The sequence below is a fragment of the Denticeps clupeoides genome, chromosome 18 (genome assembly GCF_900700375.1).
Source record: "Denticeps clupeoides chromosome 18, fDenClu1.1, whole genome shotgun sequence".
Classification (NCBI taxonomy): Eukaryota; Metazoa; Chordata; class Actinopteri; order Clupeiformes; family Denticipitidae; genus Denticeps; species Denticeps clupeoides.
In genome coordinates, this window is record NC_041724.1 from 15,745,666 (window position 1) to 15,769,114 (window position 23,449).

A 23,449-nucleotide genomic window follows, 5' to 3' on the forward strand; every position below is an offset into this window, starting at 1 on the left:
TCACTTTCACCGTGTGTTGTGCTGCAGTGAAAGAGAAATCACTTACATTTACATTTACGGCATTTATCAGACGCCCTTATCCAGAGCGACTTACAATCAGTAGTTACAGGGGACAGTCCCCCTGGAGCAATTTAGGGTTAAGTGTCTTGCTCAGGGACACAATGGTAGTAAGCGGGATTTGAACCCGGGTCTTCTGGTTCATAGGCGAGTGTGTTACCCACTAGGCTACTACCACTTCTCTTTTACTTTATTTGTTTAATAACTTTCATTCCAACCATTAATCATTACCAATTAGGAACTAATGAGGATTTTTTTGTTTATGAAAGGGGATGAATGTCGACAATGAAAATGGACAAAAACAGACAATCCCACAATCGAACGGTAGGTGGCGGTATAAATGAATTGAGGAATAGAGTTTTAAGCTTCAATTCATGGAGCTAATTCTGTGGCGCCGTGACGTATGACGTTGTCGAGCGCTGACGTCATGACGTCCACCAGTGTTGGCTGACCGGTTTGCAACTACAGGGAAATCATCTATTGCTATCGATGTAGCCGTCGACCGAGGCTTCCTGCAGAGCACCCCACGCACGTCGCGGGCACAAATTCAAGTTCTGAGGTGAAAATAAAGCGGCCAGGAGCTCCGGACCGACATGAAGACGCGGGCGAAGCCGGTTTGGAGACTCGTTTTGAGTTTCATCGCGCTCCGCTCCTGTGCTGCTTTCTACCTTCCGGGTTTGGCTCCTGTTAGTTTTTGCGAAGAGGGGACGAGCGGCGACGAGTGTCAGGTACCGGTAATAATTATAATGACATTATAATTATAATGTTCCCACTCCGCTGGTGTGTTGTAGGCGACATAAAACAGTAAAAGCAAAATTTGCGTCTCAGCCCCTGGCGTAGTGACTGCAGTCTCGTGTTCAAATTAGAAAACGAGATGTATCATGAGCTCTCCTGTCACATGTATTTACTGTATTGCTGACCGCCCGATGATGCTTCCCTGATCCTCGCCGAAATATAAGGTTTTCTCCCAGGCCGGCATGACTCGGCCTGTGTGTGTGTGTGTGTGTGTGTGTGTGTGTGTGTGTGTGTGTGTGTGTTACTGATCAATTCACAGTGTTGGTGTTTTATTGTAGAACTTTTGTTTCTCCACCTTTTCTTTTCCAGTCGACCATCCAGCTGTTTGTCAATCGTCTGGATTCTGTGGAGTCGGTGTTGCCATATGAATATGACGTGTAAGCTCCCAACTGGCCACGTCCGATGACCTCGCCGCTCCGGCTCGGAATGTGCTGCATGTTTTATGCATGTCGTTGGTGTCACCCTCAGGTTTGACTTCTGCCAAGATGCTGAAGAGAAGAGACCATCTGAGAACCTGGGACAGGTCTTGTTTGGAGAGAGAATCGAGACGTCTCCCTACAAAGTAAGGCACCTTCCAACATGCTGCCTGTTTTATGTGTGGAATTAATAATAAATCACCATTTTATGGGTTTAAAATCTTGTACGAGGCATTAAAATCTGTAACATTTCATGATCACAGTTTTCAGTGTGTTGACAGTAGTTTTGCAATATGCTTCGGTTCTTCTGAGGCACACAACATTTGTTTTTTTGTTTTTTTTTTTGTTTTTTTTTCAGACAAACTAGCTGCATAACATGATAATTTCCGGTGAACGCATTGTTTTACATTTATTACATTTTCCCTCATACAGTTCAACTTCAACAAAAATTTGACCTGTGAGAAGGTATGCACGAGGACCTATGACATCTCAGCGAAGGATGATAAGAAAAAACTAGATTTTCTTAAGAGTGGGATGCAGCTGAACTACCAACATCACTGGTGAGTGGTTCATATATTGGGGCTGTAACCATATATTACATATGGTTACAGGGGCTCAAAATGTCCGCTGACACCTAAACTGTCATTTTTCTCAAAATTGGTTTGATTTAAAAAAAAAAATTATTTGCCTACTTGTTTGTATATTTATTGTTATGTCTTACAAATGTACAGGATAATTGATAATATGCCAGTGACGTGGTGCTATAATGTGGAGGACAATCAGAAATACTGTAATCCTGGTTTCCCCATTGGCTGTTTGGTGACTCCTGATGGACACCCAAAGGATGCTTGTGTCATTAACGTAAGCCTGTTTTTTTTACTTTACTTTTTCATCCTTCAAAATAAATTGAGTGAAATTTAAAGACTCTTTAAATGTTTTTGTTTATTAAGTGTGATCCTGAAAGTGCACTCATGTCGTCTGACCACTGACTCAAGAACTGATTCAAATCATCGGCGATACACTCATATAAACCAATGAAACCATCTACCAAGTCAGATTTGTGACTGATCAGGTTTAATCTTATTGTGAATTTAGGTAACAGATTCATTAAGAGAACTGTTAAGATCTAATCAGAGTAACAATATGCCATTATCCAGAGTGACTTAGAATCAGTACTTACTTGGACAATCCCATTCAATGCAGAATAAATTCAGTCTTACCAGAATACTAAAGTCTTTAGTTTCATTGCTCCTGATACCTCAGGAAGGTTGATTTCTGTTGTACCATTGTCTTGTAGTCTGCATTTAACAAGAAGAACATGTACTACCTCTTCAACCATGTGGACATCATGATTACATATCACAGTGGGGCCACTGAGGGATGGAAAGGTGCTCGACTCGTTGGTGCTACCCTGGAGCCCAAGAGGTCAGGAGAACTGCATGAATTATTTACTAGACTGTACAATGGCTTTCATTTAAAAGAAAAACTATTCATAATTTTTTGGCTTTTGTTGTGGCCCTGGCAGTATCAAACACGAGGATGAGAATAAGTTAACATGCGATGGCCCACCCATGGAGATACCAAATGAGTTCACTTCTAATACGAAGGTGACTTACAGCTATTCGGTCAAGTTTGTGGTAAGTCTATGGTTCACTTTGATGTGTGCTTTTGGTGATATTTTGCTTGGTAATGATCAGGTTAATGGATTATGCTGATCATTATTGTCAGTGATTTTGTTACATTTAAAAGCTTTTTTTTTTTTTTATGTAACCAAATTTCTGTAATAAAACAAGATGAACAAATAAAGGAACAAATACATTACTTTAAAAGCTGAAGTCTGGCAAAAATGGCCGGAAAAATATTAAATTTGGTTTTAAACCAGTTAAGTCGTTTAAAAACATTTCTCCAAAACTTATCAAATGTGAATTTCCCTCCCTTATAGCTGTCTGACTTTGGTCATAAAATGATTTTCATGCCACTTTAATTTTAAATATGTTCTTTTATTAATGTCATGAATTGTTCATGTTCTAGGAAAACAATTCGATCAAGTGGGCTTCACGATGGGATTACATCCTGGTGTCCATGCCTCATACGAACATTCAGTGGTTTAGGTAGTTCATTCGCAGTTTTTATGGTTTTCATGTGTTTACTCAAGATATATCCTGTTTCCTGCTTCTCCTTGTCGCAGAACACAGTTTTCCGTCACTTTTGTTTGACGTACACAAAGTTTTATTTGGTCAATGAGTGATTGCTGAATGTGTCTTTGTTCAGCATCATGAATTCTCTGGTGATCGTGCTCTTCCTTTCTGGCATGGTGGCCATGATCATGCTGCGAACGCTGCACAAGGACATCGCCAGGTACAACCAGGTGGACCAGGTACGTCCTCAAACTCTGCAAACTCTTTTGTGTGCAAATGAATTTTGTGTCATTTAAAGGCTTATTCTCCTGGACTTTCCATGTGATCCTGAGTGTGTTTTTTGTACAGTAAATGTATGATTCATCTCCAAACACTAAAACCATGAATTCCCACAGAATCTATTAAACAATACAATAAAATGGAAAACTGTTTTTCTTGGCAAAGTTGACATAAGGACTGTTGGTCCTGCAAACATCAAACACCATTTCACCCTTCTGAAGTTCTAATGTTGACATGCTGTGACATACAACTGACAACTGACAGAAGTTAAACATATTGCAAGAGAAGGAAGAAAAGAGACTGAAGCCTAGGACTGAATGCGGTTGTATACTAGCCATTCAGACCAATGCTCATTACCGGGCTTCCGGCGTATCCTTAAAGTCTTAAATTCGATTTTCCAAAATTAAGGCAAATGACTAGAAATCCTTACATCCTGCGTTTAAAGGTCTTAAAATACAGCAGACAAAATAAATCAAATGAAACAAGCCTTCAATCTTTCAGTAATGGGCCTCACAGTGTCTGATGAGAACATCTCTGGTCCTTGGACAAATGTATTTGACTACCTTGATGCAGGGTCTTAAATGCAGCAGAAACCCTGTCATTAACATATGGCAGTTTAAAAAAAATAATAATTCCTCTTCTTCAAGATCCAGATAACTGGTTAATGTAGGTCCTGTAAGGTAATTCTTCTTTTGTGAAAATCACCCTTAGTAATTTGCGCTAGTTTAAAAATAGTGTCCTTAGGGCCAAATCATAGGCTTGTGCACATCAGAGAACCATTAAAAAAAATCTAAAAGAACTGTTGATCTTTAACTGCTGCATCCTCCATTTACCTGATAGTCAACCGAGCTCTGGCCAACAGGCATTTTATATAACTTTGCAACGATCTTGTCATTGTATGACATCTGTGGTATGTTGGGCTTCTCAAGTACCATACATCCAGTACCCTGACCCCCGGACTGAGGACTACTGATCACAGTAGCCACTTCAAAACCCTCATTTTATATAACTTTGCAACAATCTTGTCATTGTATGACATCTGTGGTATGTTGGGCTTCTCAAGTACCATACATCCAGTACCCTGACCCCCGGACTGAGGACTACTGATCACAGTAGCCACTTCAAAACCCTCATTTTATATAACTTTGCAACAATCTTGTCATTGTATGACATCTGTGGTATGTTGGGCTTCTCAAGTACCATACATCCAGTACCCTGACCCCCGGACTGAGGACTACTGATCATAGTAGCCACTTCAAAACCCTCAAAAAGCTTCCCAGTGCTCATTGCGTAATGTCTTGCAGTGGTCACCGGACTGGGTAAAGATTCCTCCAGCTTCTGGGAATGCCTCTCTGTCTTATGTAAGCTTGTCAACCACAGATTCTTTTTGTGTACTTGCCTTTGGTTTGTTCTAGTTTTTCGATTGGTGGTTTTACATGGGTGATTTTTTTTTTTTTTTTTTTTTTTAATTGTACAAGTCACATGCCCTGCAGTGCCTTTCTTGTATCTGAATGGTAAAACATGGTGTATGAAGCATTCCTAAAACATGCGTAGGGTCATTGAAGTGTTCGAGAGCTTAAACGGCTCTACGGGTCTAGTGTTTCTTGAATATACACCATATTTTATTCCATGACAAATGTATGCATCTCGCTTGTACTTGGCTTGGAGTGATGTGAAAGATCAGCCTCTTTGGTTGGGATTTGATTGAGAAATTCCAAATTCTTACCTGCGTAGTATTAAGTAAGTATTAATGCCCCATTGTTGAATGGAGCAGCAGGTCAGTGTTCTCCTGGAGACTGTGTTCCTGTTCTGTTCTGTCCAAACAAGTTACATGTCCCTGAGGATCTGATAAATTGTTTCATCATCCAAAGATGTTTCTACACAAAACAGACACGTTCTGACATTATGATTAAAACAAAGATTGCTCTAGAAACTTCTCGGGACACATGTAATATTCCATTGAATTCAAATTTTCTAAAACTGCACCAGAACTCTGCTGTTTTTCCATATAGAGAATATACAGGACAATTTTGTGTGCCACAATTGAAGTCCCAGAGTTCAGGTTCAACGGCTGTTTAATAAGTTCCAGGCCTGTGATGCTGATTGGTTGTTTTTCATGTGTAGGAGGAAGCCCAGGAGGAGTCGGGATGGAAGCAGGTACATGGTGATGTGTTCAGACCGCCCAGAAAGGGGATGCTGCTGTCGGTTTTTCTCGGCCAGGGAACGCAGATTTTCATCATGACCTTCACCACCCTCTGTAAGTCATTTCCCTGATGAAACCTGATGGGCTTTCCTGACCGCTGCTTGCTTGGACGTCACACGTTTATGTTGGTGCCCAAGTTCATCGTTTTGTTGTAAGGTTTAAAAACGACCTTGATTATGATGCCGATTGTGTATAGACTGGTTGTGTTTAGACTGGTTTGTCACACTACACAGAAGGTTGAAATGACAAAAGATGAAGTGCAGATAAAGAATAAGAACAGCGGCAGCTAATGAAATGTTGATAAAAGTTATCATCTCTTCCTGCCCAGTCTTGGCGTGTCTGGGATTCCTCTCTCCAGCCAATCGGGGTGCTCTGATGACTTGCGCGGTGGTCCTGTGGGTGCTGCTGGGGACACCGGCGGGCTACGTGTCTGCTCGACTCTATAAAAGTGAGCATTTTACTTCCATTTTTTTTCACTTAAACTCCGTGAAAACACTTTAATTAAATGAAACCACTTGTACTCATTTGTCCCCTCAAGCTTTTGGTGGAGAGAAATGGAAAACCAACGTCCTTTTAACGGCTCTCTTGTGCCCTGGGTATGTCAGCTGTTGTTGTCTGAAGGAACGTTGAAACCGCTTCAGCGCTGGACCCTGTCGTTTAAAACGTTGTGTTTCCTCAGAATCGTCTTTGCCGATTTCTTCCTGATGAACCTCATCTTGTGGGTGGAGGGCTCATCGGCAGCCATTCCATTTGGCACGTTGGTAGCCATCTTGGCTCTGTGGTTTGGCATCTCCATGCCCCTCACCTTTATTGGCGCCTACTTCGGTTTTAAGAAACCTGTACGTCTGTAAAATACTTTTGGTTTATTTTTAGAATGATGAGAACTTCTGTAAATGAGTCAATTCATCTTTCATTTTACTGCAGTCATTAGAGCAGCCGGTACGGACAAATCAGATTCCCAGGCAAATTCCAGAGCAGTCGTTCTTCACAAAGCCCATCCCTGGCATCATCATGGGTGGCATCCTGCCATTCGGCTGCATCTTCATCCAGCTCTTCTTCATCCTTAACAGCATCTGGTAGGTGTTTAATCTCAATATGATTCGTGTTTTTTTTTTTTTTTTTTGGCTGTTTCCTTGACCTTCATGAGTCTCCACTGTTCTATTTATTTTCAAGGTCCCATCAGATGTACTACATGTTTGGGTTCTTGTTCCTGGTCTTCATCATCCTCCTCATCACCTGCTCTGAAGCCACCATCTTGCTCTGCTATTTCCACTTGTGTGCAGAGGTTGGGAGCTTGTATTGTTTTTACGAGGAACTGAGCCGATGAACAGACACGCACCAATTCCACAACAAATGTACTCCTGGCTGACAGGACAACTAATGTTTCTAAAGTCAGAATGTTTGTGTAGACTAACAATTACTATTACTATTCCTTCAGGTGCCAGACAAAGAAACTGAGTTAATGACAAGGAAAGGGACACATGCATTCTCAGTCAATTCTAAAAGTACAATTGTCAGTTTAATTTGGATTTCAATTGTTGCTGTAGACCAAATTTTAAAAAGGGATCAAAAGGTTATGAGCTTCAGGATATAATCGGAAATCTGCTAATATTCCCACAATCCAGGTGTTTTTACTAGCTAGTCAATCATGTTGGTCACTGTTTATCTGCACCATGGGTTATATCAACCGGCCGCTTGGTTACAGGACTACCATTGGTGGTGGAGATCGTTCCTGACCAGTGGATTCACCGCAGTTTATCTCTTCATCTACGCCGTGCACTACTTCTTCTCAAAGCTACAGATCGTTGGAGCTGCCAGCACCATCCTGTACTTTGGCTACACCATGATTATGGTGCTTATATTCTTCTTGTTCACAGGTGAGTGGAGGACAAAGTACTCCCCATGTCTCGCTCATTTCCATACTGAACGGCAAATGCTATTGGATTAGTGAGCTTTTAAGAATGATTTGTTCCTAGGTTTGGATTAGCAGAAGGGTCAAGTGTGGGGGGTGTCAACTGTAGGGCCTATCAAAGCCCATTGAGACATACTGTATGTGATTATGGGCTATATAAGAAATAATAGTTGATGTTGCTGTATAAATGGTTTGTAAGTGGTGGACAAATCTTAAATGTTGAAGTATCATACCGGCATAAAAAAAAGTATGTATTTTGACAAATTATCATACACAAAGACGTTTCTCAGAAGATCTGCTTGTTACTCCTTCCGTCTTCTTAACTGCAACTCCGCCATGCGAATCTGCACTTAAACCACTCATTATTGTTCACTTTGTTCATCAACATGCGTTACATCAGGGGTGTCTAACTCAATTGAACAAGGGGCAAAAATGTATGGGGTCGCTTTCGGCAAAGCAACTTATGGGATTGTGTTATCAGAGTTTCATATCGCCTGGCCATAATAATAGATTTATATAAAATAATGTACAGGACTTATGTGGCCTGTGGGTCACGAGTTTGACACCTATGCGTGCATTGATTGGCTGTAAAGGCACGTGAGATGGCTGCACGGCCAAGTATGTCTGTGCTGCCAGATGAAAATGGAGGTTTGTACCTTGTTGTAAAACAAATAACTAAAATGAAGAAGTAAAAATGATCGTACATTAAGGTATTCTTGGAATTATTGATCATGCATAGGGTCAAAATATCTTGTCTGGTAAACACTGCTGGTGGGGCGTTAAATCATTTACATTTACAGCATTTAGACGCCCTTATCCAGAGTGACTTGCTATCAGTAGTTACAGGGACAGTCACCCTGGAGGCACTCAGGGTTAAGTGTCCTGCTCAGGGACGTAATGGTAGCAAGTGGGATTTGAACCTGGTTTTTCTGGTTCATGGGCAAGACTAGGTACCACCCCTCAGGGTGCAAGCTGGAAGCCACGTGGTCATGTTGGCGTCCGCCCAGACCATTCTTGTAAAATTAATAGGTTAAAAGTTTTAAATTCCTCAGCCAACGTCGGTGTCCACTCCCTTCTTCCCCACTGAACGCAGACGACAGCATGTCACCTCCTAGAACACGAGGCTGCTTCTATTGTATCATGGCCCCCACTGAACAAGCGCAACCTGTTGTACTGGCGTCACACCCCTGTTAGCTGAAACAGGCTCAAGGGAGATTTCAAAAGGCAAATTTCCATAATAGCTTGCAAAACTGGACTGGGAGTGTGATTTTCATTTGCAACGTAAAGGCGAATTGAGCTGAGCATGTCGTGACTGGCTCATTGTTGCAGAGATGCAGGCTTTAAAGGCCACTGCCTAAATAATATTACGTCCTCATGTGTGACATGATATGACACCTAGATAACAGTGTGATTCACTTCATTTGGAATTGGAGGTTAATTAGCGACCTTCCACCAAGAAAGTGTCATCCTGGACCTAGATGAACGGAGATTCCGGCCTGACGTTGCCACCTCTGCCCGCGCTCCGCATATATGGTTGCCTTCAGTGACACGGCTAATCATTCCTGATTGACGCGCGGCGAGCCGATTGCCGTTGTTTTCGGAGGTGAGCTTTTATCCGGGGTAAATAAATGTCAGGCGGCTCCCCGGTTTATTTGTTGCCATGGATTTTAATAGATGCTGCGGGGATCTGTGGCTTGGCGGTCGATCTAGAAAGATGATGGGGGGGGGGGGGGGGGGGGGGGGGGGTGGTGGTGGTGGTAAAGTGGGGTTGCTTGTGTGACTACAACACCCACCTCCCGACTGCGGGTAAAGCGCTATCCAGGAAGGAAGAGCGCAGGCACAATGAATTCTGGGAGCTCGTAATCGCAATTAAAATTCTGATTGCCTCTTTTCTGTGATCGGCTTTGATCAGGAACGTGATTCACTGGCCTGTTGTTGAAATCTACGAATCCATTAACAGCTCTAATCCGAAACGTGTCTAGCAGTTTTTAATAAATATTATTTATTTGATCTTTTTTAGGAACATTTGTTTAATCTTGACTGGCATCTTGTAGCTTACTGGAGTTTCTGTGTTTTTGGATTTCGCTCTTTAGTTTAGGAAACGGGTCTTTTTATAACATTTGACATTTTACATTTACAGCGTTTATCAGACGCCCTTATCCAGAGTGCCTTACAGTATTTTCAGGGACAATCCCCCCCTGGAGACACTCAGGGTTAAGTGTCTTGCTCAGGGACGCGATGGTAGTAAGTGGGGTTTGAATCTGTGACTTTGTGGTCTTCTGGTTTAGAGGTGCGTGTCTCTCCTACTAGGCTACGACCACCAGTGCCCTCTGTATTGCAAATCAATCGCGGATTTAAGGAAGTATTCACGTCTATTTTGTTTTTTTAACTCCTTTTTTTTTTCCTCAGGTACTATTGGCTTCTTTGCCTGCTTCTGGTTTGTAAATAAGATCTACAGTGTGGTGAAAGTGGACTAAACCAGAGACCCGTCCAGGTCCTCTGAACCCCGGCCATCCATCCACCCCTGCTGAGACAATGGCGAATTTGGCCCGAGAGGAGTGTGCCGAAGGACGGCACCTCACTGTTAAGTGAAGAATAAGGACTCTGGGTTCTCCCATCGCTTTGCTACGAGCATCAGCATCACCTTCTATATTTGCTTTTTTTTTTTTTTTTTTAAATATAAATGCCTGTAGTTCTCTGACGTTCGATAGGTGGGCTCCCTCATGGAGCTCTCAAAGATTTGTCACCCTGCTCCGGAGACCCTCCTCATTTCCAGAGTATAGAGGAGAGAACCAGTCCTTAATGTAATTTAGTTTTATCTTAATTTGCTTTTATATGTTATGGAAGTTTTTTTTTTTCTCTGTTGTAAATGAGAATATATATATGTGTGTGAAATACACCAAGATTGTCTTCTTTTTTCTTTTTTTGGCCCCGTCTCTGATAAAATATTTGACCACAATGTTGCTGTAAAGATGATGTATTGTCTTATTTTTTTTAACTAGTTTGATATGCGTTTTTGTTCATATGAACAACAGTATACATGGTTAAAGAAGCACATCTTTCAGGTAGATCTGCTTTTCTACAAATAAAAGTTCCATTCACTCATGAAAAAGCTGCTTGTGGGTCTATGTTTGGAGGAGATATGTATTTTATAAAAAAAAACAATATACCAATACATAACCTGGAGATACATGTCCTGGAGATTTCTTGAAACGAAGCTCTTTAGGATATTATGGTGGCAAACCTGCCCTGCCTGTCAAACCTGCAGCACCAGTTAAAATACAGAGTGGTATTCACTCTGGGTTGTGGAACAGGATCCCTCTGCTCTATGTGGACCTCTATGGCCATTCAGCCTTCTTCCATATTATCATGGCCTTTACCAAGATGGTATACAGTCCCTGACAAAAGTCTTGTCGCTTGAGTACAAATTGACCTCAAGTGCCACTGAAATATTTTTCTAAACTATTGATTTTTTACAAGAAATGCCTCATTTTATTCCCAACAGCTTTTGTAAAAATAATTCAGTGCAAAACAAAACTGTCAAAAAATATTCTAATATTCAAAGCTCGGTAAAGGCCATTGAGTCAATTATTGCCAAGACATAAGTGTTGTTGCCTTGTCATATGAGCTTCACCTGTGACTAATAATGGATAATTTAGGTCTCAGGTGTATAAAAAGACCCCCAGTAGACTAGACCTTCACATCAACTGCAACTAGACCTCTGCAAACATGCATAACATGCACCCTGAGACTAAAGTATTGATTATCAAGAGGCTGAAGACCAGATCCACTGCTGATGTGGCAGACACCTTCAATGTGTCTCAGCGTCAAGTACAGAGGACAAAAAAAAGATTTAAAGAGACTGGAGACATTTTTGGTCAGGCAGACCCCACAAGACAACTGCTCGAGAGGACTGTTTGTTTGCTCGAAAATCCAAGGCCAGCCCATTTTCCACTGCAGCAGAGCTCCACAAGACCTGGTCACCTGAAGTCCCTTTGTCAACCAGAACAGTTTGTTGGATTCTGTCTCGAAATGGCTTCCATGGTTGAATCAGTGCCAAGAAGACACCACTAAACAAAAGACAACTGAAAAACCGTGTGGCATTTGACAAGGCCTACAGCTGGCTATAAGGATGGATGCTGGAAAAGTGGCAGACGGTGGATTTTTCAGATGAATCTTCCGTTGAATTACACCACAGTCACCGCAAATATTGCAGGAGGCCTACTGGAGCCCACATGGATCCGAGATTCACCCAGAAAACAGTGAAGTTTGGTGGCGGAAAAATCATGTTCTGGGGTAACATCCAGTATGGGGGTGTGCAAGAGATCTGCAGGGTGGAAGGCAACATCAATTGTACCAAGAAATCTTCACAAACTTCCATCTCCACATCAAAGTTCCTCAAGGCGGAGAAGATCAAGATGCTCCAGGATTGGCCAGCCCAGTCACCAGACATGAACATCATTGAGCATGTATGGGGTAGGATGAAAGAGGAAGCATGGAAGACGAAACCAAAAAATATTGATGAAATCTGGGAGGCATGCAAGACTTTCTTTGTTATTCCTGATGGCGTCATCAATAAATTGTATGAATCCTTGCCAAACCACGTGAATGCAGTCCTTCAAGCTCATGGAAATGATATTTGGATCTCACAGCACCACTACTTAATTTTCTGACCTATTTTTGTATTTGCAGTAAATCTCTGTATGACCTTTCTGTCTTGATTAAATGATAAATCTTTTTTTCAGTGACACTAATTCATTTCAATGCATTAAACATCATTTGGTAGGTTTTAGCTTTTCATGTGAGGTTCTTCTAACACCAATTGAATAATTAAAAGTCAGGTTAGTGGGTGTTTCTACAAGATAGATAAGCGCCAAGACTTTTGTCAGGGACTGTAGATGATTGCCGGCCGAGCATCAAAACAAATTGAATAAAAACGAGTCGATAACAGCAAGAATGCACACAAGGTCAGATGAACTCTCAAACTCTCTTCCTTCTCACGGTCTACTGCTTGCCTGAATGATCAAACTAGGCTACATGGATGAACACAAGCGTTTATTAAAAACACTTCACATAGATCCTCTGGAAAGCACAAAATACTGCCGTACAGTATATTTTTATATTCTTACAAACATCTCGTCAACAGTCAAGCTGCTAGAAATAAAAAGCACAATATAAATTCACACCTCACCGGTATATACAGTAGACGACCCCGTACAACTAAAGCACACCATGGTTTGGCTTATTCTCCTATCGACTACAGACGGAATGGGTTTTTGCACTTCCTACCTGTTGATTGTCTACAGTTTTCGAAAAAGTCCACGGACTCTTGGCAGAATGTTGTGTCTCGGGTCAATTTGCTTTTAATTCATAGTTTAATCAATTTTTTCACGTCGATGAAATCCAGTTATATTACCACATTCACATGCAGTCAATCGGAAAATGATTGACGATGCACAATTATCTGACCTCTGAAAAGTATCTTTGTTCGTACTTCATCACCTGGTTGGCCTTTAGGAATTGAATAAACAAAAGAAAAAACAAATGACCTTTTCCACCATGTTCTGTGCTTCTGAGATGCACTGATATGACGCTATTTAAAAAAAATGCACCATCGCTGTAGGACTCCGCTATGCTGCATATTCTAATACAACAATCCAACACACACCAAACCTAACATCTGGGTGCAATATAACATCTGACAGTTCTGGCCGCTGACCAGGTATTCTAATAATTCACCACTTTAAATATCATCTGACTTTATGACCAGCTCACTGTCCTAAACTATTTCATCAAGTCTGAACAACCGTGCATAAATATAAAATAATACAAATTACAATAATGCACTGAAGGTCATGCCATTCCATATTGGAACAGGGCGACCCCCTCATGTTTCATGGTGAAAAATAAGAGCATTTGCAGTGGTAGAAAAAGTGCTTGGAGGTCTGGTCCCTTCAGTGGTTTTTCCACCTTTGGTGGCTTTTGCAGCTTGGGAAGGGACCACTGCTGTCCCTCTCACGGTTCCACTTCAGGTTAGTGCTCTGCACTTTAACACAACGACCTGAGCGCCTTCGTTTCTTCTACATTCCATTCGTTGCTCGAGCATGAAGAGGCTGGGCTACATATTTAAAAGAGAGCACAGACTAGTAATACTGGACCTCCTTAATATGAGGTGAAATCCAAAGTCACCGACACTGCAGTGAAAATGCCGTGTCTCCACAAGTATACAATAATATATCATTCAAATGTTTTTGTCTTTTTCCATAAATGGCTAAGTTTGGGCCCAGTATCTAATCAATGACACAGACTTACAAAACATATCCTGTTTTGAAAAGTAAATAATAATTATATAAAAAAACAATCTTTACGATTATGATTATAATGATCTGTGCGTGGTTTGCGTTTGTAACGTTTTACCTTTTTGTAGCTATCACTTAGGTGCTAGATTTAAATGTGAACTTTGCTACATTTCCAGTCAAATAGTAGTAGAATAAAACTATGAAATTACACACATTAAGTTTGAAGCTCTTCAAAGCGCCGAACGTCTGCTAAGATGACAGCGTTTCACACTCTTGGCTTCTCTCGACCACCTGAAGGATTTCCTATGTGGAGAACTTGGCTGCTTTTCCTTCACTCATGAAAATTCTGTTCTGCTATGACCTATAAGCTGTACCCTCTGCGTCTATATGACCGCATTTACATTCACTTTCAAGATGTATTATACATTCATTATATATCTATATCTATATATATATCTATATTTCACAACAGTTACATTTGTACAACACAGAGACACAAAGACAAAAGAAAACCTTAGTCAGGTGACAGAGGTAAGTGACCAGATGTGCTTGAGGTCCCACGATTCCACCTGTAGAACTGATGTGGGTTCCTGGCAGGCTTCGGTGAAATTCCTCTCTTGCTTCCGTTAATGATTAGTAAATATTCCGGATGCTTTTTATTGCACGCGCGGTGACAGGGGACCAACGTCCCCTCAGGCCACGCGGTCGCTAGCCGTCAGCTCCTTCTCTGAGCTCAGGCTAACGGAGGTGGTCTCCTTCCTGCTGTCCCTGGACGACGTGGTGCCCTCGTCCCACACGGGCATGGGGCAGATGCGGCTTGCCGGGCCCCGGTAGCCCGGCGGCGCCTGTCCCGAGCGGCCGTCTGTCACGGTGAAGCAGCTGTCGGCGCCCGACGCCCGCCCCGGCCGGCTCTGTCCGCACAGCGGCCCGCACAGCAGGGCCAGGAACTCCTTCCTCACGCTGCGGTGCATGTAGCCGTAGATGTAGGGGTGGAGGCAGCACTGCAGGAAGAAGAGGACCAGGGCCGCGGAGGTCAACCAGGGGGGCACCGAGGCGCTGGAGCGCATGGAGACGGTGCTGAGCACGCTGTACGGCCCCATGCTCACGATGTAGGACGCCATGATGACGAACACCACCCGCGCCGCCTTGCAGTGGTAGTGGAAGCGTCTGTGGCGGCCGCGGGCGGGGTAGCCGGCCGAGAAGGGGGTCTCCGGTTGGGGGGCGGAGACGGGGACCTGAGAGTCCAGAGGCTGCTGGCCGCCGGACTGTACCGGGTGCACCAAGGCGTTCTGGCGCCGGGCGGCCCGGAAAACCATCCAGTAGCAGGCGAGCATGATGGCGACCGGCAGCCAGAAGGACAGGGTGGAGACCAGGGCGGAGTACGAGTAGCTGGAGGACCACACCACCGTGCAGGCGTGGTGGTGCCGGTCAAAGTCGATGGCCCCCCACCCGTACAGGGGAGGGGTGCTCTGAAGGGCGCTCAGGAACCAGGTGAGGGCGATGAGGTTGGTGCCGAGGTGGGGCGTCATGCGGGTGGGGTACGAGAGCGGGTGGATGATGGCCAGGTAGCGGTCCACCGACACCACCATGATGGTGTTCACCCCCGCGAAGGCAAACAGGTGCATGAGGACCACCAGGGCCTGGCAGAGGCGCGCGTCCAGCGGCCAGACGCCGGGCGCGGCCGCCGCGATGGCGAAGGGCATCACCAGCACCGTCTGGAGCAGGTCGGCCAGCAGCAGGTTGAGCACGAAGCAGTTGGCCACATGCAGCAGCTGCGGCTTGCGCTGGAACACCAGCAGCACCACCACGTTGCCGAAGAGGGACGTGCAGACGATGGCCGAGATCAGCACCATCTTCACCGTGCTGCTCAGCAGCGACGGGCCCGAGGGACCCGCCGCCCAGGGCGCGCTGCCGTTACCCATGATGCCCCGAGCCTGCGCCAGGGCCGGCCGGCAGGAGACAGACGCATGTGTGGCGCTCGGACGACCGCGTCGCGACTCATCCAGCGACCGCCATCCCCGCCACGGCGTCTATCTGAAATCACGTCGCGTCCGCGAAAACAGCTGGCGCGGCTCCATTGTTCGCGTCCGTCCAGATGTTCGCCAATAAAAAGCCTGAACGCGACGTCTTCCTTCCGCCTCGCCGCTGTTTGGTGCGTGCGTGCGTGTGTGTGCGTGTGTGTGCGTGTGTGTGTGCGTGGGGGGTGTCGGCACCGTGTCGCAGCTGCGCTCAGGCACGTGAGGACGCGCAGTCAGCGGTGCTGCGCAATATCCCCCCCCCGTGATGAAGTCCTACCGGGCTCGCCACCTGAATACATGACCTGTCCACAGCTAAAAGCAGAGCGACGCGTCAACATGTCACATTCGTTAAAAGGGAAAGTTCTGCACGGAAGAGCACAACACTGCTATTTTGCAGGACCCTGTCCACGGAGGACGAAACTAAGGCGTGTAAATGAGCGAACGTGGGCTGCAGTTAACGTCGTACGTTTATGCTAATTGTGTGGGCGGGGCCAAGAGCAATTTAGAGCGTCGTTGGTCGAATCAGACCGAAGCAATCGATTCAGTGGAGGGACGTTCTGCCTGTTTTCTCAGCCCATCGTAAATAGAGAGACTCCTTTGAGTGTCTAAGGAAAAATATTTTTCTCCTCTCTCGGGACAGTGGTGGTCTGGCGGTTAAGGAAGCGCACTTGTCACCGAAAGGTGCCACTGCAGTCCCCTTGGATCAAGGTACCGTCCCCAAGGTGCCTCTCATGGCTGCCCACTGCTCAGTATGACAAAGAAATAAATAAAAAAACACTTTAAATCTCCAACGTGTTACCTCTAGAAAGATGAATGATGATATTTCACGTTTTAGCGCAGACTTTGCACTCTTTGAGGTCTTGGACATGTTTGTGTCACCATCTCATCATAAACTGCATTATCTATTTACCATACTGCTGTGGAGATGATATTTTGTTTCTTTCCTACTAACACGCTGATCGCGGCCTCCCAGGATTATGGCCTTCAAACTGTTTTTTTTCTTTTGTATCATTTCTTCTTGACCAGGCCTTTGTACAGCTTTAGCACATATTATTCTGGGAATTGTCGCAGTGTCATGACGTCTCCAGTAATCTGCTTGAAGAACATTTTGGGCAACTGATTAGATATATGAAATTTTTTGTATAACACACATGGAGAAAACGCACATGGAGAAAAACAACGGAATAAGTCATTCAGAGGGGGATGCCGTTCACCGCAGTGTTACTGTTAACACTGGCTTAACAGGAGTCCATGCTGATGATGCCCAGGGTCATCGGTCCATTTTTGGGTCCTCTCGTCCTAAAGGCTGCTGCCGGATTCTGTTCAAGCGTCCAAATCGACAAACCGTAGCTGTAGACAGACACGTGGTGCACCTTGATCCTAGTGGGGTGGGCTGTCCTTCCTCTCAGGCTGATAAGATGCTTCATCGTCGCGTTGTTTTGTGTTCCCGGCTGTGGGATCTTTTTTTTTTTATTCCATTACTATCCCCGTGGTCTGCAGGACTCGGTAAGATTTCTCCTTTCGTGGCGTTCATTTTTGGGCCAAACCACGGTTGTTGTTAAAATAAATAATAAAAAATAAATAAATAAATGGTGTTAAAATAAATACTAAAGAAGCATTTAATCTCTCTCTCTCTCTCTCTCTCTCTCTCTCTGGACCGTTGCTGTCCCTGGATGTACCTGCACTGACCAACTTTGAGATGGCGGCTGGCAAGTGTGTGAAGGCGTCGGGGCCACAGGGCCCTCCGTGGCCTTTTGTCATCTACAGATTCTGTTGGCGGATAGAAAAACGAATGGGAGACCTCCAGTGGCGGATTGTACATGGACCCCGTAGCTGCAAACAGACACGTGGTGCACCTTGACCCTAGTGTGGGGGTGGGCTGTCTTTTTTTTTTTGTCAGGCTGATGAGACACTTTCTCATTTGTTTGTTTCGTGTCACAGGCTGGGGGACCTGTTCCTTGCTGTTGTCCCAGTGGTATGATGATAGCGTTACTACATTTTCTACGCCTGCGTGTGGAGTACGCCTACTGCAAACTGGTGGGGAAACTGACTGGGTTTATGGTCATTAGTGGGGTGCAAGGGGTGCATGCTTAATGATACTGATGAGTTTGTTTGCTACTTTCCTGGATTGTGAGTTGTCTTGTGAGCTTTCACTTTGTGTGGATTTTGTAACACGAATGGTTTGTAATAAAGTATTTTCTCTCTCTCTCTCACTGTCGTGTACAAAAAGGTTACATTCTAACTTCATTTGTATGTAAATACATCTGGAAATCATTCATTAGTCAAGGGAATAAATCTCAGGTGTGGACAAAAGGCCATTGATTAAAATTAGGTGATGAAAATGCATGTCACAAATGCATCACATTTCTCACAAACTAAAAATTGTTGCTTCTGACAAAAACCCTTCTGTTTACAGAAGTATACCTACGAACTGCACGCCACAAAAAAATCTCATCTCTAGTTTCATTGCATATTTTCTTCCATTTTGAGCCGGATAAAGTGAGGCTCTCTGCTGCCACCTTTTGTCTGTACTGGGGTAGTACAATTTTTTGGATTACTTATTGGATTATTGGATTATTGAACCTCTAACATCCAACAAGATGTGGTGCTTGTTCTACCCTCTCCTCAAACATACGGTGCTACATCCTTCCATAAAGAAAGTAACATTGCATCATATAATTACACAGCTTGATAACTGTGTGCAGAGATAAAAAAAAAAAACATTTTTCAGCATGAATGTGATGTGAAATGGCAGAATAGTGTGGGGAGGTTCGAGAGAGATTTTATATCCACAGGATTCAAGAACAGTATCTGGACTTTGTTTCAAACAATACGACACAAGGTATAATATGAAGAACAATATGATGTGACACAATGTAAAAAGAAACGTCCTGGTCACAAAAATCAGTGAGACTGCTCTGCCATCTTAAAAAAAAAAAAAACAGACGCGCTGGAGGGCTGGAGTCCAGTCCGGCTTTACAATTGGGGGGCTCTAATTCACCGCCTGGCACAGCCCTGCATGTCTCAGACGCTCACAATCAAACACTTTAGAAGTAATTACGCCCATCCCTCCTAGAAGGTGATTACTCCAGCACACTTGGCAACCATTGTTAACTTGGGGGGGTTTGAGTTGCATCTCACATTCAAGCCAATGAGGAGACCCCCCCCCCCACGGCCCAACGGATCACAAACAAAAAGAGAAGTGCTGGATGGATGGCGAGGCCTCTGAGAGGTTGAGGACGACTCTAAAAGTGCTTGTATGGGATTCTTTCAGAAGATTAACTTGGTATGAGAGCTACCTGCCATGGACACATTTGACGTATTCATGGAGCCGCCACAAAGACGTTTTCCCTCCCTCCGGCCCCCCCCTCAGCTGAGGTCACAACTCCATGAAAGCGGGTGACTGAATGGGATAATGGCCACAAAAGACAACAAACATCAAGTGTCGAAAAATAAGGATCCCGTAAACGTGAGCCCCTATTCAGAGGACATGATGATTTCCCCCCTCAAATTGACCATTGAGGATCCTTCACAGCGCCAACCAAAGTCTGCGGCCTAATTAATTTCAGACGAGGAGTGTTGTGGTGACAGGATGCTGCCGAAGAAGGGAAGGTGTCTTAATGGAACAAAATGGACTCTAATTAAATCTTTCTGAGTGACAAACTTCCACTGGAGAATGTTGAGGGCACAGTCACAGACAAGAGCATAACCACTCAAGCCGAAAAAACAGCGAGGGCGTAAACAGAATAAAACACACACACTTTTATATAATATATAGCATACATTTTATAACAACTTAATGCTTCACACTCTGTATTTGAGCCCTCATAAAAGTGAATGTGATTATGGAGGATTATGCTGGGACCCCACCCCCTGGTGGAAATAATGACCATAGGGACTGTGAGTTACTTTAGGCAGCCATGGAACTTCATCAAAGGAGGGTCCCTCCAGTCCGGCTCAGTGTCCCGCAGACTTTTTCGGGACTGTGCATGAACCAAAGGAGAATAAAGGAGGTCTGAGCCCACAGACTCAAAAGCAAAGCAGTGACCACAGGATCACAGGGTGTGTGTGTGTGTGTGTGTGTGTGTGTGTAAAACAGATCATATTTATCTGTTTCTGTGCATTTTCACACAGACTGAGTTTTGGAAATGAAAGTAAAGCGCGTGTGGAGATGGAAACCGAGACCCTAAGAGAAGCATGCATGTGCACTGCTGTGTTTATGTCATTATTTTGGGGTTATGGCTGAAGAATGGAACACACACACACACACACACACACAGAGGGATAGTGAGGAGCCATGGGGAGGCCCTGCTTCTTTACGCCTGCTTACTCAGTGGAAAAGGCTCTAACAGGTGTGCCATTGTGCATATGTGTGTGCATCTAGACACTGGCGTGCGCGTTCTTCATCTGCGCTTTTTGATTCGACGCAGGAGGGGGCTCGGATCTGAACAGCCGTCCGTCTTTCTGTCTGCGCCCCCCCCCGTACCTAAAAGAAAACAGAAAGCATCACAGACGGATGAGTTCACCCTTAATGAGACCCTCAAACCAGCCCCCCCAACTCATTCTGGCTCTCAGACAGGTCAGCACACAGAGAGAGAGGGAGAGAGAGTGAGAGGGATGAGAGGATGGCTGGGTTCACTGGAGACTGGAACTGCCGGCCTGAAATGGGATGGTGGTGCTGGTCTGTAGGGTCTGATTCTGGGTCTGCTGTCTTCACGTGGGACCTTCCAGCACAGGAGAGTGGACAATTCACGCTGCAAGGGACAAGGGTATGAGCCTCCGTCCTCTTAAAACTGTACACACGCTATACACATACTTCTGCTGTGGCTCCACACACTGCTTTGTGTTACGTTTGTGCAATTTTTAACTCTATAATATGTGCTGAGCGTGACATTCAGTCACTATATTACATGGGGGAATAATTCAATCATTAGGCCTTAGATGGTCAAAGGTCATTGAGAACAGTCCTTTGAGAAAGTTGTTATTATGCAAACGTTGATAATATATCATGATTAAGTTTTTAGTGGAGGTAGGTCGGGTATTTTTTAAAAATAAATACACATTTAACTCGTAACTTGTGCTGTGTTTGATTCTTCTCGTGGGGTCCCGGCTGCGCGAGAGCCGCTGCAGTCCCCGCGCCGACCAGCAGGTGTCAGGGTTCGCCTTGGAACGCGGCCCCTCGTCGCCGTGGGCTCCTCGGAGAGCATTAGCGAGTGCACGTGGTGTGACAGCTTCCCCAGGAAGCTTGGGTGACATTTGCTTCACTCAATGACACAAGCTAATTAATCATTAGCGATCCCAGAGGTATTCCTGTAAGAGAGGCTTTGTCGTGGCTCCCCCAGCAGGAGGCTGCAGCACGTTATGTATGCATGTGTTTATCCCGCGCTAAAACGTCTTCATTCTGTCCCAGTCGTGTCTTCAGATCGGAATCAAGCACTTTTTGCTTCTCTGAAGTAAAGTTTATGCACATGGCGGGACAAAAAAAAAATCGTCCAATCAGGGAGGAGGGAAATATTGTCATTGGCTGGATCCATGGAGATTGAGAGCTGTCAAAGCGATGACATCGTTTCAGATGAAAGGATGCTCCTTTGAGAACACAGTCAAATAGTAACTCCCTTTTCATGTGTTTTCGAGGAAACGGTGATTCGTCAAATGAACATTTCGCTCCAGATTTTGTACAATTTCCAGAAACGTGAGCATATCTTCTGATTGACGGAGAGCGGTGGGCAGAAAGTCTCTTTGTGTGTGTGTGTGTGTGTGTGTGTGTGTGTGTTCGGGGTGTATCCTCTCTCGGCCCGTCGTGAGGTGGATTCCTTGCGCCTGACCTCGCCGCCACCCCCCGGGAGCGCTGGCTGCTGAGTGTCATTACTCTGCCCCCCTCTGGGTCCCCTGCTGCTCGTGGAGAGAGATACAGGTCGCACACACGGCCACAAGGGCCGTCGCTCTTACTCATAGTGGACAAATGTAGCGTGGCTCGTGGAGGGGTTCATTTGTAAAACAGCCATTTGATGGGGTCATGGTTGTTGTTTTTTTTTTTTGTGGCTCCGCCACAGAAGGTGACGGGAGCACCTTTTGCATCGCACCGCTGAAGGGGAGATGAATAATTCTGTTTTATTTCATCATATCGGGCTTAGAGAAGCTGAGCTTTCTCTGCTCAGCCAGGTGCCATTTAGAGTCATTTGGAAGAACAATGGTGCCTTCGTTTCCACTTTAATCAAGTCTACAATTACGCCCCAGCACAGAACCATCACTGGAAACTCGGTGTCGCAGTTAGGGACACGACCGATGACAACTCGGATCGCTTGTGTCCCACTTGTCCCTCCCTCTCAACAGGACATCACCGGTGTTAACATGTTGATGCAGTCAACAGAGCCGTTTGTGGAGATCGTACGTTTGTCACCTCCAATGTCCTGTTGGCGCAGCCAAACAGAGTTTCGGGGTCCATCAGGTAGTGCCAGGTGAGGCATTTCCCTGCCCACCCTGCACATCTGAAGCCTGCCTGCTTGATTCACCTTGACTTCTGCCAGCTGTTGAAGGTGCCCCCATAGGTGCCAGGGCCATCCGTCTTGATCAGCGATATGGAGTCTTTCCAACATCTTCTGAGGACCTGGAACTTTTTCTGACAAAGGTTTTTTCAAACAGTAACGCATAGAAATCTGGGAGGGAAATACCACCTATCTTGCCTCCCCACGTCATTCAACCCCGATGGGCAGTCATCTCCAATTATGACAATTATGCATGCACAAAGCCACCCAGCGTGCTAGTTACCTGCCTCCCTGGTTTGACTTGCCCAGGAACTTGCTTAAAGATGCAAGCTTGATGTGCTTCCATCTCAGTAGGAGGTCACGGCACAGCATATTTATACAAAGCTTACTTATCTCCAATGTTGCAGCCTTTGGGTCCTAGAGTGACATAACCGTGGAGTGGAGTGCTGCTTGGGTGACAAACAAATCAACATTCATCCTCTACAGAGGGGCTTGATTGTCACTTGAAAGGGGCTTGGAACTGATAGACAAGATAAGAAGGAGATAGTGAACTCACTTATGGAAGCCCTTGGAACTTAAATTCTTATGTAGGTCACTGGCTTTGGTGAAGCTCCACACATTGAGATTTATGTAACTAATTAGCAGTCTTGGTTTTTGCTCAAAAGAATCAACTTTCGTGTTTCAATTTCGATTGTTTTAGCACATATAGCAGAGTGGATGAAGCCATGATTCACAAGTGACGTCCTTATCTTCAAGAAACCCCACAATTACATCTGGGACCACGCTGCATGATATTAACGCTCCAAAAGGCCTCACCTCTCCTTTGAAGCATCCTGTTTCTCTCCTC

The 23,449-nt window shown here is 44.7% G+C and overlaps 2 protein-coding genes across 2 annotated transcripts; one reads left to right on the forward strand and one right to left on the reverse strand.

Moving 5' to 3' along the window:
- Positions 1-490: 490 nt before the first annotated feature.
- Positions 491-10,912, forward strand: tm9sf5 (transmembrane 9 superfamily protein member 5). The gene is made up of 17 exons (XM_028960705.1): positions 491-785; positions 1,162-1,229; positions 1,321-1,414; positions 1,701-1,828; positions 2,000-2,129; positions 2,566-2,693; positions 2,794-2,905; positions 3,300-3,379; positions 3,540-3,645; positions 5,810-5,942; positions 6,217-6,336; positions 6,427-6,484; positions 6,568-6,727; positions 6,813-6,964; positions 7,062-7,173; positions 7,594-7,765; positions 10,210-10,912. Exons 1-17 carry the CDS (start codon positions 651-653, stop codon positions 10,275-10,277), a joined length of 1,956 nt encoding a protein of 651 aa, XP_028816538.1. The 5' UTR covers positions 491-650; the 3' UTR covers positions 10,278-10,912.
- Positions 10,913-12,713: 1,801 nt separating this feature from the next.
- Positions 12,714-16,505, reverse strand: gpr101 (G protein-coupled receptor 101). The gene has a single exon (XM_028960466.1). It carries the CDS (start codon positions 16,019-16,021, stop codon positions 14,792-14,794), a length of 1,230 nt encoding a protein of 409 aa, XP_028816299.1. The 5' UTR covers positions 16,022-16,505; the 3' UTR covers positions 12,714-14,791.
- Positions 16,506-23,449: the final 6,944 nt, after the last annotated feature.

What these genes read in the sequence shown, in the direction of transcription:
- tm9sf5 (XM_028960705.1), top strand. Translation starts at nt 651, where the DNA reads ATGAAGACGCGGGCGAAGCCGGTTTGGAGACTCGTTTTGAGTTTCATC. An exon ending in GCTACCCTGGAGCCCAAGAG is followed by an intron (nt 2,694 to 2,793) that starts GTCAGGAGAACT and finishes TGGCCCTGGCAG; the next exon opens with TATCAAACACGAGGATGAGA. An exon ending in GTCTGCTCGACTCTATAAAA is followed by an intron (nt 6,337 to 6,426) that starts GTGAGCATTTTA and finishes TGTCCCCTCAAG; the next exon opens with CTTTTGGTGGAGAGAAATGG.
- gpr101 (XM_028960466.1), bottom strand. Translation starts at nt 16,021, where the DNA reads ATGGGTAACGGCAGCGCGCCCTGGGCGGCGGGTCCCTCGGGCCCGTCG.